The 18,131-nt window shown below is 40.0% G+C and overlaps 1 protein-coding gene across 1 annotated transcript in view; it reads left to right on the forward strand.

The window, feature by feature from the left end:
• LOC311073170 (serine protease 27) overlaps positions 1 to 17,820 on the forward strand; it is a gene marked incomplete at its 3' end in the record, with an annotated part of 30,025 nt that extends 12,205 nt beyond the window's left edge. The window contains exons 4-7 of the mRNA XM_084098652.1: positions 9,509 to 9,731; positions 9,825 to 10,075; positions 10,180 to 10,319; positions 17,647 to 17,820. Coding sequence (XP_083954778.1) covers positions 9,509 to 9,731; positions 9,825 to 10,075; positions 10,180 to 10,319; positions 17,647 to 17,820 — 788 coding nt within the window. The remainder of the gene's footprint in view (positions 1 to 9,508; positions 9,732 to 9,824; positions 10,076 to 10,179; positions 10,320 to 17,646) is intronic.
• Between the last annotated feature and the right edge of the window lie 311 nt (positions 17,821 to 18,131).

Consider the following 18,131-nt stretch of genomic DNA (forward strand, 5'->3'; position numbering starts at 1 on the left):
ACGAATTCTTCTTGCAGAGCACAAGCAGCTGCTGACGTGTGACTCTTTTGTGCGTGCCATGGCTGTTGTGTGAGGCTAACAGACGAGTTAGTGTCTAACTCAGCAAGGCGAAGCTGTCTCTCTGACAACCGTAACATACAACAATGCAAACACGGATCAGTCAGAGCCTCATTCAGATACCTAAACAACAAGATGGGCATCGATGATGTCTGTCGTCGGGAATTAGTATGTTTGGGCACAATTTGCAACTTGAAATGGTCCACGGAGATGAGAGAGCTATGATCTATGACTCTGTCAATAACACGTCCTCGGTTAGCACTGTAGGCACTCAAAGCTGTGATAACACCCACTCAGAAAGATCGATAAAATCTTTGGATAGAACCAAAAGATTTAGAATGTGAAAACACACTCACACAAATCTGCACTCGGATAGAACTGTGTGGCATACAATAAATTGCACAACAGTGAATATGGGATTAAATCTAAGATATAATATAACAGATATATATAGGTTGCGGTGAAACGCTACCTAAGCACGGTTGAAACCAGCCACCAGATAGTACCGTGAAGCACAGGGTATCGCAGACACAACAATCAAATATAATAGTATACTCACGTAGTGAAGAAAGGGAATCCTAGATATCCGTCCTGCATTGTCACAGCTTGGGAGGGCGAATCCTTGCAACTCAGGTAAACTGCACGGGACAACACAATACGACGACCTATCATAAACGAGAAAGCGAAAGAAGCTGGGCACTGAACTGCTGTGGTTTATATCCTCGCGTCTCGGTCTGCGTCATGAAGTGACTTTGTTGTTATATTTTTCTCGACCTATCTAGCTGGCTCAGCGATTATCCACCAGTGCTTAGCATTGCCTCTGGCGGTCAGGAGGAATGAAACAGGACCGATTCATAACTTGAATTGACTTGAACTGATTCAATTTGTTTTAGAAACCAGACTATACTGGACTGCGTTTCCCAAAAGCATTGTAAAAATATGCAATATGTAAAAATGGAGCAGCTGCGTTTGTAAAAATAATAAATAATGAGGTTCTGAGTAAAAACATTTTCATGGTTCCTGACAACACTGAACTATAATATCGTTGATAATAGTCCTCTCATTTCGAAGGCTGCATCTTCCAGAGGTTGCATTTTGTCGGCAGCATACGTCATTGAAGCCGCTGCTTCATTTCAGGAAACTGACAACTACATTTCAAATTCATTAAGAAATTGCAATAATTTACGCTTTACTAATAACAGAAATTTTAAAATGGTTACTGTTCTGAAATAAGACTTCCTATTTGACGAATGTCGACGACAAATGGGCGCAGCCTTCGAAATGAGACAGGGCCGTTCACATATTGAGTCTAAAAACGAGGCTGCACTGCTGTCTCCTTCTTTCCAAAGAAAGAAGGAGAGCTTGCACTCCCGTGGCGTCTGTCGTTGCTATGCAACCATTAACTGCGCTCTCCACAACCATAGACATAATAAATACCTGCCCTTTGGGTATTTTCCTTGTGAGAGTAATTAGGACCTCTAGCAGTTAAGTATGGTATTGCAGGCTGAATCAGGAAGATAGTTTAAAAAAGCACATGGTGAAGATTGTTCCAGCTGCAATAATCCTCTGTTATGTTTCGATTTCTCCTTAGCAAGAACTGCCTGTAAGTTGTTCTAGTATAATTTCTAATAATAGATTTGTGCTGATTTCATGTTGATTTAAAACCATATATGGGTATAAATCTTTGATTTCAATTCGTGAACTGATTGTTTATTGAGACATTATATTTCATTGTAATTACCGTAAGCTTTATTAGTATCTGTACGAGTGACAATTTCACCTTAGTGTATTTGTGCTTGTTTTCAGTTTCACTCCTTTGTTCATGACTTCATGCTCAACAAGAGTCTCTATTAAATGGAGCTAAGAAGCTATATTCTGACTCTCATGTTTTTCATGACGGGAGTTTAGCTGGCTGTCTAATTTTGGTTAAGAACACCAATTGGAGGACAGTACAGTGAAAAGGCAACTTTGGTTGGAAAAATTACGACATTGATTGTGTGCAAAGTATGAACGAGCACCATGGACGAATATAAGGATGGCGACAGAGCTTCTCAGAAGAGCGCGGCCAGCAGTCACACATCAGTTTCAACAGCAAGCGCAGCAGCAAGGGCCCGTGCAAAGGTTGAAGCAGCACGTGTCCGTGCATCCTTTGCTGAAAAAGAAGCTAAGTTAAAAATTGAACAAGCAGAGAAGGAAGCAAAAGCTCTCCTCGAGAAGGCCAGACTCACAGCTGAATTGAATGCTCAAACACTACAGAGGGAGGCAGCAGTGGCTACAGCACAGGCAGAAATATTAGAGGCAGCTGAGGAACAGTTAAAAGTAACGGACGACAAAAGTGCTAGAAGATCATTAAAGGAAGAAAGTATGCAGTGTACAAACGACTATGTTACACAGCAGGCTGAGTTACAAAAACATTCACACTGTCATGACTTTGTACCTGTTAAGCATGAGGAAAGCTTAGTAACTTGGGACAAACCATTTGAATCATCGCCACTTATCCCTCGTCCAGAAAACCAGTTTAAATCGCCAGAGAGATGCATTACCATGTCTGATTCCTACTTTTCACCTCTCAAAATAAGCCCTAACATAGCAGAGACTAATAACGAACAGTGGCCACATCCTCAGTCAGGTGTTCGTACCAGTCTGAATGCCACAGCTCAACCTTATAATCCTCTTCACTATGCTTCCCAGGCTGAATCGGTCAAAGACCCCCCAATGACAGAGTTCGTAAAGTTTCTGGCATGTCATGAATTGGTGACTACAGGGCTCCGTCAGTTCGACGACAGACCCGAAAGTTTCAGAGCATGGCAGTCCTCATTTTTAAGTGCCATAAAGGAGCTTGACATCTCAGCTAGCGAAGAGTTGGACCTTTTAACTAAGTGGCTAGGCAAGGAATCAGGCCATTATGTCAACAGGATACGTCTCATGCATGTTAACAATCCTCAGGTTGCTCTCAGGAAAGCCTGGGATAGACTGGTTGAGTGTTATGCTTCACCTGAGATAATTGAAGATGCGCTGTTCAAGAAAGTGGATACGTTTACTAAAATTTACAACAACGACTCTGTGAGACTTAGAGAACTTGGAGATCTCCTCATGGAGATCTTATCAGCGAAGCAAGATGGATACCTGCCTGGATTGGCCTTTTTGGATACCGCTCGAGGCATCAGTCCTATAGTAGCAAAGCTCTCACACTCTCTTCAAGAAAAATGGGTAGTCCAAAGGATCCAGGTTCAAAGCAGAACACAATGGGCTTTTCCCCCCTTTCTCATTCTTTGCTGAGTTTATTTGCAATGAGGCATGCATCAGGAACGACCCTAGTTTCTCATTTACTCGTTCCAGCGATATCCATTCTAAGGAAAGACCAATTCTCAGGACGGCAAGAATTCCATTGTCAACTCACAAAACCGATGTTCTCAGTGACAAGAAAGTAGAGAACCCTGGAAAGTACTGCCCAATACATAACAGACCACACCCTTTGAAAAAGTGTCGCACTTTCAGGGCCAAACCTATTGAGGAGAGAAAATCCTTCCTCTGTGAGAATGGAATATGCTACAAGTGTTGCACGTCCACTACTCATTTAGCCAAAGACTGCAAGTCACTACAAGTGTAGTGAATGCGAGAGTAATCGCCATGTCACAGTCATGCACCCTGGCCCACCTTGTCAAGGGCCTGAGCATTCTACGCCGCAATTGAGCTACGAAGCAGAAGGAGATGACAATGAATTGTCAACCTCCAAAGTGACGTCGCAATGTACTGAGATCTGTAGCAAGGGGCAGCCAGGGAAATCATGCTCTAAGATTTGCTTGGTGGATGTGTTCCCTCAGAATCAGCCAGAGAAGGTTGTCAAAATGTACGCAGTACTTGACGATCAGAGTAATCGCTCATTGGCAAAAAATTATTTCTTTGAGCTGTTCGGTATAGATAGCGAACCTTCCTCTTATTCCCTTCGGACATGTGCTTGAGTTACCAATATGTCTGCCAGGAAGGCCGAAGGTTTCATTATCTCACCAGCCGCAGGAGGTGCTTCCTTTGCTCTACCACCACTCATAGAGTGCAATCAAATACTGGCCAGCAGATGTGAGATACCCACCCCGAATGTAGCCTTGAATCACTCTCACTTGAGGTCAGTTGCAAGCAAAATTCCCAAACTCGATCCCAATGCTCAGATCCTTCTCTTACTGGGGAGAGACATCATTAGGGTGCACAAGGTCAGACAACAAATTAATGGCCCACATGATGCACCCTTTTGCCCAAAGGTTAGACTTGGGTTGAGATGTGTTCCAAAGAACCGAGAACGATAATGAACTAGCCCCATCCATTGAGGACACAGTGTTCTTAAGGATCATGAATTCAGAGGTTTACAAGGATGAAGGAAACAGTTGGGTCGCCCCATTGCCGTTTAGAGAGCCAAGACAAATACTTCCCAACAATCGTGTACAAGCTCTTAATAGATTTCATTCTCTGCAGCGTACTCTTACTAAGAAACCAGAGATGGAAAAACAGTTTGTTTCTTTCATGAAGAAAATCCTGGAGAACGACCACGCTGAACCCGCACCACCACTGAAGGAGGGAGAGGAGTGTTGGTTCCTGCCGATCTTTGCGGTTTACCACCCAAAAAAGCCAGATCAAATCAGGGTGGTTTTCAACTCCAGCGCCCAACATCAGGGTATCTCCCTCAACAACGTGTTGTTAACGGGCCCCGATCTGAACAATAACTTGCTGGGAGTCCTTCTTCGATTCCGTAAGGAACCCGTAGCCATCACAGCTGACATCCAACAAATGTTCCATTGTTTCAAGGTCAGAGAGGACCATCGTAACTTTCTTAGGTTCCTCTGATTCAGAGACAGCGACCCAACAAAGGATGTCATAGAGTACCGCATGAAGGTACATGTTTTTGGCAATAGCCCTTCCCCGGCCGTTGCCATTTACGGGCTAAGATGAGCTGCTAGCGAGGGTGAGAAGGTACATGGCTCAGATACTCAACAGTACGTGGAAAGACACTTCTACGTGGATGATGGGCTTGTGTCCCTACCTACTGACGATCAGGCAGTGAGTCTCCTTCGAAGAACACAAGCATCTTTAGCCGAATCGAACCTTCGTTTGCACAAGATTGCTTCAAATAGCCCAGTTGTTATGCAAGACTTTCCTCAAGAGGAACACGCTAAGACCATAAAGGACTTAGACCTTAGTGGTGAAGTTCCACCTATACAGCGGACTCTTGGGTTGTGTTGGGAGATAGCAGGCTACACCTTCACCTATGATGTGTCATTTGTCTGCAAATCATTTACAAAACATGGTGTGCTGTCCACTGTGAACAGTATCTCTGATCCACTCGGCATAGTCTCTCCGGTCACCATACAAGGCAGAGCTCTACTACGGGAACTCTTAAACTACACCTCAGAATGGGATGCTTTACTTCCTGAAGAAAAGAGAAGAGAATGGGGAACATGGCAAGACTCCCTCCAGGACCTGAAGCAACTGCATATTCCTTGAACCTATTCCTCAATTTCCCTCTCTGAGGCAAAACTTGTAGAACTGTGAGTTTTTTCTGACACCTCCACTAAAGCAATCGGCGCAGTGGCTTACCTCAGGGTCATCAACCATGATGGTAGCAGTAATGTCGGATTTGTCTTAGGTAAAGCCAAACTTGCACCGCAACACAAACCTACTATTCCACGTCTCGAACTCTGTGCTGCAGTATTGGCAGTTGAAATTGCCGACCTGATTCGCCATGAGATGGATCTCAGATCGCATGCTGTAAGATTCTACTGTGATAGCAAAGCAGTCTTAGGGTACATACACAATGAGACAAAGCGTTTTTATGTGTATGTGCATAACAGAGTTCAACGAATTCGCCAATCTTCAAGGCCAGAGCAATGGGTTTATGTACCGACTGAGCTCAACCCAGCTGACCATGCTTCTAGAGGAGTTGCCGCATCTCAATTCAATAATTCGGCATGGCTCAGGGGACCACCATTCCTCTCCAAACCATATACATGCTTACAGGAAGAGCCTGAATCCTACAAACTTGTCTGTCCAGAACATGATGTTGAGATAAGACATGATGTCCTCAGCTATTCCACACAAATTAGACTGAATGGCTTAGGGACAGAAAGATTCAAGAGATTCTCTACCTGGATAATCCTTGTAAGAGCTATTGCCCTTTTGATCCACATCGTTCACACGATCAAATCCAAGAGTGGTTGTGGAGAACTTGTAGGGTGGCATTGGTGCAATAAACTTGGAACCTCACAAGAGTATTCGCTAGCCTGGAACACCATTTTGAGAGCAACTCAACATGAGATCTTTCCTATGGAATATGCAACCCTTTCTGAAAAGAAAGCCCTACCAAAGAACAGCCCTCTCTTAAAACTTGACCCCGTTCTCAACGAAGGGTTGATCAGAATTGGAGGAAGGTTGAAAAATTCTCCATTAAGCTCCAATGAAAAGAACCCCTTGGTTCTAACCAAGCACAACCACATCTCCATTCTGTTAGTGCGTCACTACCATGAGAAAGTAGAACATCAAGGGCGTCATTTTACAGAGGGAGCCTTGAGAAGGGCTGGTTTCTGGATTACTGGAGGGAAAAGGCTGATTAGCTCAGTCCTACACCACTGCGTTACTTGCCGTAAGCTCCGTGGGAAAATGGAGGAACAAATTATGGCAGACTTACCTCCTGAGCACCTTAAACATAAATCCCCCGTTTACCTATGTGGGATTGGATGTTTTTGGACCTTGGATGGTCAGAGCGAGACACACTAGAGGTGGACATGTGGACCTTTTAACTAAGTGGGATGCGGAAAGCTAATGTTTACTTGCATGAGCATAAGAGCAGTGCATATTGAGGTAATCGAATCAATGGATGTTTCCAGCTGCATCAATGCTCCGAGGCGATTCTTCGCCATTTGAGGACCCGCAAAGCAACTAAGGTCTGATTGCGGCACAAACTTTGTGGGAGCAAGTAAAGAGCTAGGACTGAACAAGTTGCAACAGGAGGAAAAGATTTTCAGATATTTGAGTGAGCAGGGCTGTTCCTGGGAGTTCAACCCTCCTCATTCTTCACACAGAGGAGGTTCTTGGGAACGAATGATTGGAGTGGCCTGCAGAATTCTCGATTGTATCCTACTAAGAAAACATACTGCTTTCTCCCATGAAGTCTTGTGCACGCTTATGGCCGAAGTTTCAGCCATCATCAACACCAGACCTCTCATTCCTGTATCAAGTGACCCACAGTCTCCATTCATCTTGACTCCAGCAATGCTGCTTACTCAGAAGGGAGCAGTCTCACCTCCTCCAGGGAAATTTTGTTAAGGGATCTTCTTCTCAAGCAGTGGAGACAAGTACAGGCCATTGCCAATGAGTTCTGGCTCCGATGGAAAAGGGAGTACCTACCAACCCTACCTACCAAGTCGCAGGAAATGGAATGAGACACGTCGCAACTTGCAAGAAGGTGATGTTGTCTTCCTGAAGGATAACCAAGCTGCTCGCAATACATGGCCTTTGGCAGTGGTCACTTCTGCTATTCATAGCCAAGATGGAAAGGTACGAACAGTTAGTTTAAGGACCACTGCTCAAGGTACTCCAAAGACCTTCACAAGGCCTGTTACAGAAGTCGTCTACTTTTACCGTCAACGGATTGAAAGTTTGTGCTAAATTGTAGCAATATGGACTGTGGTGTCATAAACACCAAGCGGGGAGTGTTCTGCCCTTTGGGTATTTTCCTTGTTAGAGTAATTAGGACCTCTAGCGGTCAAGTATGGTATTGCAGGCTGAATCAGGAAATTAGCTTAAAAAAAGCACATGGTGAAGATTGTTCCAGCTGCAATAATCCTCCATTATGTTTCGATTTCTCCTTTGCAAGAACTGCCTGTAAGTTGTTTTCTGTTTAACAGTATTTCTAATAATAGATTTGTGCTGATTTCATGTTGATTTAAAACCATATATGGGTATAAATCTTTGATTTCAATTCGTGAACTATTGTTAACTGAGACATTACATTGTAATTAAGCTTTATTAGTATCTGTAGGAGTGACAATTTCACCTTAGTGTATTTTTTGTGCTTGTTTTCAGTTTCACTCCTTTGTTCATGACTTTATGCTCAACAAGAGTCTCAATTAAACGGAGCTAAGAAGCTATATTCTGACTCTCATGTTTTTCATGACGGGAGTTTGGCTGCCTGTCTAATTTTGGTTAAGAACACCAATTGGAGGACAGTACAGACGTCCTATTGGCCACTGGATCATACATCAACGGTGCCGCCATATTGCGGAGGGCAACTTTCCCATACCTCTCATAATGGGAATTGAGAAAAATGACTGCTTCGTGTGCTGCTTGGGGCTGTACAAATCGCCGCACAATTAAAAACAGGTCTCGGGGAATTAGGCCTACCTTTCACAAGCAAGACTGAACATGTGTTTCTGGTTGTATTTGGTCATTATATAATTAGTAACAGTAACATTATTTGGCCACCAGAGTCAGTCATAGCTAACGATGTCGCTAGTTAACTTAGCTGTGAAAGTTGAAACATGAGTTGACATGATTTATATTATAGTTTTAGCTTGTATTATATTTTATATTATAAAGTAAATGTCCTGAAATCTAAATATTCATATATTTTCTTAAAACCGACTTTTATGACAGGTACTTGTTTCGGGTAGGTAACATTACTAGTAACTATTTCATTTACTATTTTTATTATTGTTTATATTATTCTGCAATTTATATTACATTGTATTTGCTGTTATTATTATTATTGTTATTATAATATTATACCACTTGCGATTATCAATTATGCTGTTAAATTATTGTACTATTCACTAGTCACTATTTAACTTATTATTTTTTATTGTCTATATACTGTAATTTATATTTCATATTCTATTGCTATTATTATAGTATTATACATACACTATGCTATTATCAATATATTATTATTATATTATTGTACTTATGATATTATATAATTATACTATTCATTACTATTTTATTTGCTGTATACTGTTTGTTTATTTTATTGACTATACACTAAACTATTTACTATTCTACTAGTCGCACTCACTTGAAATAACGAACTTGAGCGCGCAGAAGACGCGATATGTGAATGGCCCACAATGCTTCACAAAACAGTGACTTGCGTCATAGAATTCAAATATGTTTGACCGTTATCCAAACACAGACAGACGTATTTGTTGTGTTGAACGTTTAACAGCCAGTCAAGGAAGCACATCTGTCGCTCAACTAACTAAATCCCACCGTCGTGATGGGCAGTTGCATGAAATTTCTCCTTTTTATGGGTGCTTTGGGGTTGGGGGCATTCGTATTTTATTATGCCGGAATCTCTAATCCGTCCGTTCGATGTGAGTTAATATAAACTTTATAAACAATTAGCTCAGTACACTAACCGTTACTTATCTTCCTAACGTTACTTTTTTTTTTTTAAACAATCTCTTAGATCGAAAGTGCGGCGACAGGCCTGGGAGAGTAACGTTAGGCAAACTTCGAAAACCCCGGATGATCGGAGGTGAGAACGTCAACGTGAGTGTTTGGCCATGGCAGGTGTCTGTGATGTACCAGCCCAATCCATCTGCACCGTTCAGTCAAATCTGTGGTGGAGCTATTATCGACGATTACTGGATAATGACAGCAGCTTCATGTGCAGATGTGCAGAATAAAAAGTAACGTTAATTATGTCCACTTTAATCCTAAATAGTAAGATACATACGCTCTACTTACTCACGCACATAATGTTGTTGCACTTTCTCCTATAGCAAACTTTTGATCCGAGCAGGAAGCAGTAGATTGGATGTTGATGATGAGTTCACACAGAAGTTACAAGTCGCCAGAATTATCAAACACGAACTATTCAATCCTGTCACTTTGCGGTACAGTATTGCTCTTTTTGAAATGGAGACCCCTTTTGTGTTTAATGAGTTTGTCCATCCCATCTGTGTGCCTGATAACGTGGCTGCTGATCATAAATTATCCTGTCACATCACAGGATACAACGCTCAACCTGGTGGTGAGTTGACACTGCAGATGTTTACAATAGTGGCTGACTGTAGATGCTGCAATTTTAGTTGTTCTCGTTTTATGTGAATTTGACACACATATTATATTTATCAGGTGATGTTGGTGTACTACAAGAAGCAAATGTGTTTATAATGTCACGGTCATTGTGCAATAAGCCAGCGTACTGGAACTACACTGTGTCAGCGGACATGCTATGTGTTGGCGAATATGGTGGAGGTGTTGATGGATGTGAGGTATGTCTTAGTACTCCTTTATTAGCAGGCCTACTTTAACTGTGTAAAAGGTGAATTGATAAATTCATTTAACAGCTTCTCCTTGAAGTTGCAATTTATCTGTAAAACATTGATTATCGGCTGAATTTAATTGTGCATGCTGATATTCTATATTTCTACATTTACACTACCGTTTAAATATTGGGTGTCAAAGTAAGATTTTTTTTAATTCAGCAAGAACTCATTAAATTGATCAAAAGTCAGAACTTGTAACTTTATAAATATCTTTACCATTTCAAATAAATGCTGTTCTATTCGTCAAAGAATACTGTAAAACTGTATCACAGTTACTACAAAAATCTTAAGCATCACAACTGTTTGCAACAGTGATAACAATAATAAATGTTTCTTGAGCAGCATATTAAAATGATTTCCGAAGGATCATGTGACACTGAAGACTGGAATAATGATGCTGACAGTTCAGGTGTACCATCACAGGAATAAATATAATTTTTAAATATATTAAAAATAATAATATTTTTGGCCTTGGTGAGCATAAAAGACTTCTGTCAAGAACATTAAAAAATCTTACAGACCCCAAACTTTTGAACACTAGAGTAAATTACATTTGCCTTCATGAAATCAAATTTCAAAATCAAATAGCAAATCAAAATATCATTTTTTTCATACTGTACATTATACATTTAATGCCTAAATTCACTTGTAGCATGTAAAATGACGATTTTAGGTTGTTGTAATTTTCAGGGTTCCTACGCAGGTCTGGATAAGTATGAAAAAAGAAAATAGTATGGAAAAATATGTTTCCAAATTCTAGACTATTACCCCTATTCAGTTTTCTAAAATAAACTTCTAAAAAATAAATGTATCATACAAGCAGTGAGTTTTCTTGGCAAAGGTTTAGTGATCATTTAGTGATTGTCGAACACGGCTTAATGAATTCAAGGTGCAGATTTTCATTATGCAAAACTGGTTCTCTTTACCATTAGCAAGTCTCTTTTGAACTTCAATAAAATAATGTTCACTTAAATGTCATTCAAACCTGCAACAGATAAAGGAGCAAGTAGGGGTGGGTAATATGGCAAAAAGTTCATATCAAACAAAAGCATCACGGTGGTAAACTACCTCATGTCTCAAAGCACATAACATTACAATAATACTGAACATAAACAACTTGACCTGTACCACCTGACAGCTGCAGATTCATTTCGGCATTGATAGTGTTAAAGGGGACCTATTCTGCAAAATTCACTTTTACATGTTTGAACAAATGTGTGTTGGTAGTGCGAATACACAACCAGCCAATAATGATAAAAATCCACCCACTCCTTTTTTAATCCCCATAAATTAAAAGCAGTGTCTCAGAACAAGGCGTTTGCAGATTCTGTTCAAAGTGACATCACTTTGTATAGGCCCCGCCCACGACTGCTGATGGACTCTGTTGTATTAGCATAGACTCTCCAGGCCGGAGCAGCTGTAGCAACAAGAATGTCTTGTAAGCAGTTCAGGTGTTTTGTTGTTGGATGTAAGAGTGAACATAACAGTCTCCATGTACTCCCAACATCAGAGCCACTAAAGATGCAGTGGATTAGTTTTATTTTGGGGGAATGCGCCCCCATATACCTAAATTCGTTTATGTCTGCGCGAATCATTTTACACTAGACTGCTTTGTGAACGAGGGTCAATACAAAACACAGGTTTTATTAAATAGTAGTTACTCATGGATGGATCCGTACCAACTGTTCGTGATCCAGCTTACAGTCTCCGGATCGATACTGGTCACAGCAGTAATGAAAGGGAGAGCGCACACTTTATTACAGTTCATCTGAGTTATTTTCCGGATATAAAGTTTACCAGTTTATTAAGCACCCCCAGGAAAGGCATAAGGTACGTATATATTTGTTTACTGTTAGTTGTAACAAGTGTTTCTGTGTAGTTCGCTGTGTATGTTGATGATAATGCAAGGGAGAGAGAGAGTTTATGGATAAGACTTTCTTATCCACTTTCTTTCACAGTACTTCTTGTACTGTGTTTTATTCAGCTCCTACAGTGATTTTCTGGAGTGAAACAGACCCTTCATTTCTTGTGTGAACGTGAAGTACAATAAACGTCATAAAACTCAATAGTAAAGTTGGGCCGGGTCCTCTATAGAAGGCTTGTACTAATAGTAGATAAAAGTAAAATGACAACCGTTATAACTGTAATTAAACTAAAATATACCTCTTCTATCTTCTATCTGAGGACACCGGAGCATGAGCTCTTAAAATTCCGCCCTCTTCTTGAAAGACGACACCAGATCATTTGCATTTAAAGGGACACACACAAAAATGGCACGTTTTTGCTCACCCCCAAAAAGTGACAATTTTAACATGCTATAGATCGGCCATTCCCAAACTGTGGTCCGCGGACCACTAGTGGTCCGTGAGGGTACTGCAGGTGGTCGGTGGAAAGGCAAAATAAAAGAAAATTTTTTTACCTTCATTTTACCAGGAAATTCCCATAAAAAAATGAAAAGTAAAAAGAATATGTAGGCATATATTGATATAAAATTTTTATTAAATTGTCAAGTTATTGTGTGATTAATAAAATAGGCTAGTGGCGCTCGGCCGTGACGTTCAAGTTAGAACCACAACATGGATCGGTGGATAGCAACAGGTTCTCTGAAGAGAAAAGGGCAGAGGCAGATATGTTCTCATTATCACATCACACGCATAGCCTTTATAAGCAGTTTATATGAAACAAAATGTTTATAAATGGAATGAATAAGGCCTGTTATTATTTTAATTTCAGTTAGTTTCTTGATCTCGCGTTTCTGAAATGTCTGGCGGATGTGCTAAGTGGACAAACTCAAGCCTACTTTTTGAGGACTTGTAAAACTCTGAAGATTAATAATAATAATAAGTGACCAGTATCGATCCGGAGACTGTAATTCTTGATTACAAATAGTGGTCCACACACACAAAAAGTTTGAAAACCCCTGCTATAGATGATGATCTGTGGGTCATTTGATCTGTGGGGTATTTTGAGCTACAACTTCACGTACACACTCTGGGGACATCAGAGACTTATTTTACATCTTGTAAAAAGGGGCATAATAGGTCCCCTTTAAAGCAATCATCTAAATCAGACTGTACTTTGCTGTTTGGTGATCATCAGTATCCAACTAATGTGCCAAAGGTGAATATATGCAGCCTAAGTGTTTTAGGTTTCTTCTCATGTTATCACTTTGAGAAAACCAATAAAAAAAAGAGAAAACTAAAATATTTACAGACGACTGTACTTTACCAAATATGTGACCATGGACCACAAAACCAGTCTTATGGGTAATTTTTTTTAAATTGAGATGTATACATCATCTGAAAGCTGAACACATAATCTTTCCATTGATATATGGTTTGTTAGCATAGGACAATATTTGGCTGAGATACAACTATTTGAAAATCTGGAATCTGAGGGTGCAGAAGTTGCCCATTTCTATTGGCGATTGTACAGCATCCACTCACAAAAATAAATGTTTTATATATTTAAGGTTGGAAATTAACAAAATATCTTCATGGATCATGATCTTTACTTAATATCCTAATGATTTTTGGCATAAAAGAAAATCGATAATTTTGACCCATACAATGTTTTGCTGGCTATTGCCACAAATATACCCGTGCGACTTAAGACTGGTTTTGTGATCCAGTGTCACATATTAGGGGTGTGATGAAACACTTAGCTCATGAAACAAGACAATACACGATACTGGGTTCACGAGAATGAGACTAGACAATATTTTAACACTACTTTTAAGAGATCTTCAGTGACTAAATATATGAAATGTATATATCTTTTATTCAACTGAAAGTCATAAAAAAAACAATGCAGGTGCATTTTGAAATGTTTTAACTAATTATCACCTTAATGAATGTCACTTTAGTTCTACTTTCTGAATATGAATTCATGAATTCATATGCAGTAAAAGACAGAACAATATATAATGCAAGCACTGTAAAAGGTTTTGCCACAAACTCAGCTCCATCACAGTGATATCGTGAGACTGCTTTTCACCTCGACGAGAAATATTGTAACGTTTTAAGATCTTTTCACACCCCTACCAAATATAATGAAAAAATAAAGTGATGGTCAGGCCCAAGCCCCTGCGCCACTTCCACCCCAGTGGCTTTAGGAAGACTGTACACGACAGGCAATATGCATTTAAAGAGGGTAAATGTCAAAGTAGTTTGCTACATTTACTACAGCCAGCTGGTGCAACTATTGACTGCAAACCACAACAGCCATATCCATGATGTCATTTAAATTAAAATTAATTTCATGTCATAGGATATGCTAAATGTGGCTAAGTTGTCATTTACAGCTCAAAATTTTGTAAGTCCAAAATGATTCCTCTTACAGTCTTTTTATATTTTATTAACCTATGTATTAGACTAATTTTATAACAATATGTTGTCAGTGGCCTACAAATGGTTCCATGCCCCGAGTTAGGTCAAATGCTCATTTGGAGACTGTTTACCAGTTAGTTGAGCCAGAAGATTTAACAACATTAAGTGCAAAAAATAAAATAAAAAAAACTCTAACAGAAAGTAATATTTTATAATGTCTGAATATATATCCATATGTAATACCTAATAAAAGTGAGTCATGGCTGGCGACATTGTTTTTAACAACAAGAAAAAATGGGCCTATACTGCTAACTAGTGGATAAATTATCTATGATATTTGATTTATTTATTTAAACCAGATAGGCACCATTCTGCCTAGTTTTAAATTACACATATGGCATTAATTGAAAAATAAGTGTTTTTTTAGTTTTTAGTGGTGTATAATTTATTGCTTAGAAAATATGAGACTTTTCCCGTTTCCCTTTTTGTCATTTTAATCCCTCGCCATGCAGGCAACACTGTTCGAGATATACAAAATCTGTTCACAATTTAGCATCTTCATTGTGTTGGCATCATGCTGAGAAAGTTTGGTGTGAATAGTAAAAATTTTGATTTGTCAAAAAATCCACATTCAGTAGCTGACTTCCTGTTGTTTGGAGCTCGGAATTAGAAAGTTGTCCGGCTTCTTTTCCATTCATCAGTGCTGATAATTTCCAATGACTGACATCAAATAATCTACCGTTATTTGATTGTATTACCGGGTGCTGATGTGTGAGTGGTCTCTTACCGGTAAAAAGCCAGAACGCTGTTGCTTGTGTGAACAACAGCATATTTGTGCATTTACCAGTAAGGTCATTCTGGTAATTTTACGGTAATTTACCGGGATTGCTGTGTGAAAGGGGCTAATGTCTTGACATCATGTTGAGCGTTGACCGATCTCGGTGGCGATCGGATGAATCACTTAGGAGGAGTATTGAAAAGTTCAGCGCATGTGTTTTTCACAAAACCCTGAATAGCTGACTTCCTTTTGGGTTCGCTTTAGACTGTGGGCGTAAAAATTGTTCGGCTCGATGAGATTGATATGTGTACCGAGCTTCCTACATATACATGAAAGTATGTATGATACAGTGAGGAAAATAAGTATTTGAACACCCTGCTATTTTGCAAGTTCTCCCACTTGGAAATCATGGAGGGGTCTGAAATTGTCATCGTAGGTGCATGTCCACTGTGAGAGACATAAAAAATCCAGAAATCACAATATATGATTTTTTAACTATTTATTTGTATGATACAGCTGCAAATAAGTAGTTGAACACCTGTCTATCAGCTAGAATTCTGACCCTCAAAGACCTGTTAGTCTGCCTTTAAAATGTCCACCTCCACTCCATTTATTATCCTAAATTAGATGCACCTGTTTGAGGTCGTTAGCTGCATAAAGACACCTGTCCACCCCATATTATCAGTAAGAATCCAACTACTAACATGGCCAAGACCAAAGAGCTGTCCAAAGACACTAGAGACAAAATTGTACACCTCCAACAAGGCTGGAAAGGGCTACGGGGAAATTGCCAAGCAGCTTGGTGAAAAAGGGTCCACTGTTGGAGCAATCATTAGAAAATGGAAGAAGCTAAAGATGACTGTCAATCTCCCTCGGACTGGGGCTCCATGCAAGATCTCACCTTGTGGGGTCTCAATGATCCTAAGAAAGGTGAGAAATCAGCCCAGAACTACACAGGAGGAGCTGGTCAATGACCTGAAAAGAGCTGGGACCACCATTTCCAAGGTTACTGTTGGTAATACACCAAGACGTCATGGTTTTAAATCATGCATGGCACGGAAGGTTCCCCTGCTTAAACCAGCACATGTCAAGGCCCGTCTTAAGTTTGCCAATGACCATTTGGATGATCCAGAGGAGTCATGGGAGAAAGTCATGTGGTCAGATGAGACCAAAATAGAACTTTTTGGTCATAATTCCACTAAACGTGTTTGGAGGAAGAAGAATGATGAGTACCATCCCAAGAACACCATCCCTACTGTGAAGCATGGGGGTGGTAGCATCTTTCTGCACATGGGACAGGGCGACTGCACTGTATTAAGGAGAGGATGACCGGGGCCATGTATTGCGAGATTTTGGGGAACAACCTTCTTCCCTCAGTTAGAGCATTGAAGATGGGTCGAGGCTGGGTCTTCCAACATGACAATGACCCGAAGCACACAGCCAGGATAACCAAGGAGTGGCTCTGTAAGAAGCATATCAAGGTTCTGGCGTGGCCTAGCCAGTCTCCAGACCTAAACCCAATAGAGAATCTTTGGAGGGAGCTCAAACTCCGTGTTTCTCAGCGACAGCCCAGAAACCTGACTGATCTAGAGAAGATCTGTGTGGAGGAGTGGGCCAAAATCCCTCATGCAGTGTGTGCAAACCTGGTGAAAAACTACAGGAAACGTTTGACCTCTGTAATTGCAAACAAAGGCTACTGTACCAAATATTAACATTGATTTTCTCAGGTGTTCAAATACTTATTTGCAGCTGTATCATACAAATAAATAGTTAAAAAATCATACATTGTGATTTCTGGATTTTTTTTTTTAGATTATGTCTCTCACAGTGGACATGCACCTACGATGACAATTTCAGACCCCTCCATGATTTCAAAGTGGGAGCACTTGCAAAATAGCAGGGTGTTCAAATACTTATTTTCCTCACTGTATATGGATCAAGTTTTCAACTGCACTTCAGGGGGCGCCCCCTAGGGCTTGGGGCCTAATAATGTTGTATGAACCATGTTAAATATGGTGTGAAAAATCTACAGAGAGGTTTGGAAATTGAGTCTGGAAAAGTCTGAAATTTTGAAATGAAAAAAAAAAAAATGCGTAGGAACCCTGAATTTTGGAGTGAGTTGAGCTACTCATTATGTGACCTTTTATGTTTATATTAACACATGCAGACAAATCTGGGTGGACCGCTGAACTGCTATGTCGAAATGCAGCACCACTACTATTTGATTGGAATTCGAGTGAAGGCCACTTCCTGCGGAAAACCCAACCGACCAAATATTTATTTGAAAGTCTACTCCCTCTATTATTGGATTGAGCGTGAAATGAATATAAGCTTCTACTGAAATCAAGCTGGATATCTCACACTATTCTGTGTGCATAGTCATGTTACTGAGTTAGGTAGTGTATTTATGTTTATTTAGTTTCAAGTTCTGAGTGTCATACATTATATGTTAATTTCCTCTTATATACTTATAAATGTATTTAATTTCAAGTTCTGAATTTCACCTATTGATATGTATCTTGTGTTCATATTATATATATATTATTTTGTATATAAGATTACTTAAACTTGTGTACATGTGTGATGATTAAGAATCAGAGGATATTTGTGACCTCTGGTGGACAAATCTGAATTTAGCCTGTAACTTGCAGT

Source organism: Abramis brama (assembly GCF_963993115.1).
Source record: "Abramis brama genome assembly, chromosome: 22".
Lineage (NCBI taxonomy): Eukaryota > Metazoa > Chordata > Actinopteri > Cypriniformes > Leuciscidae > Abramis > Abramis brama.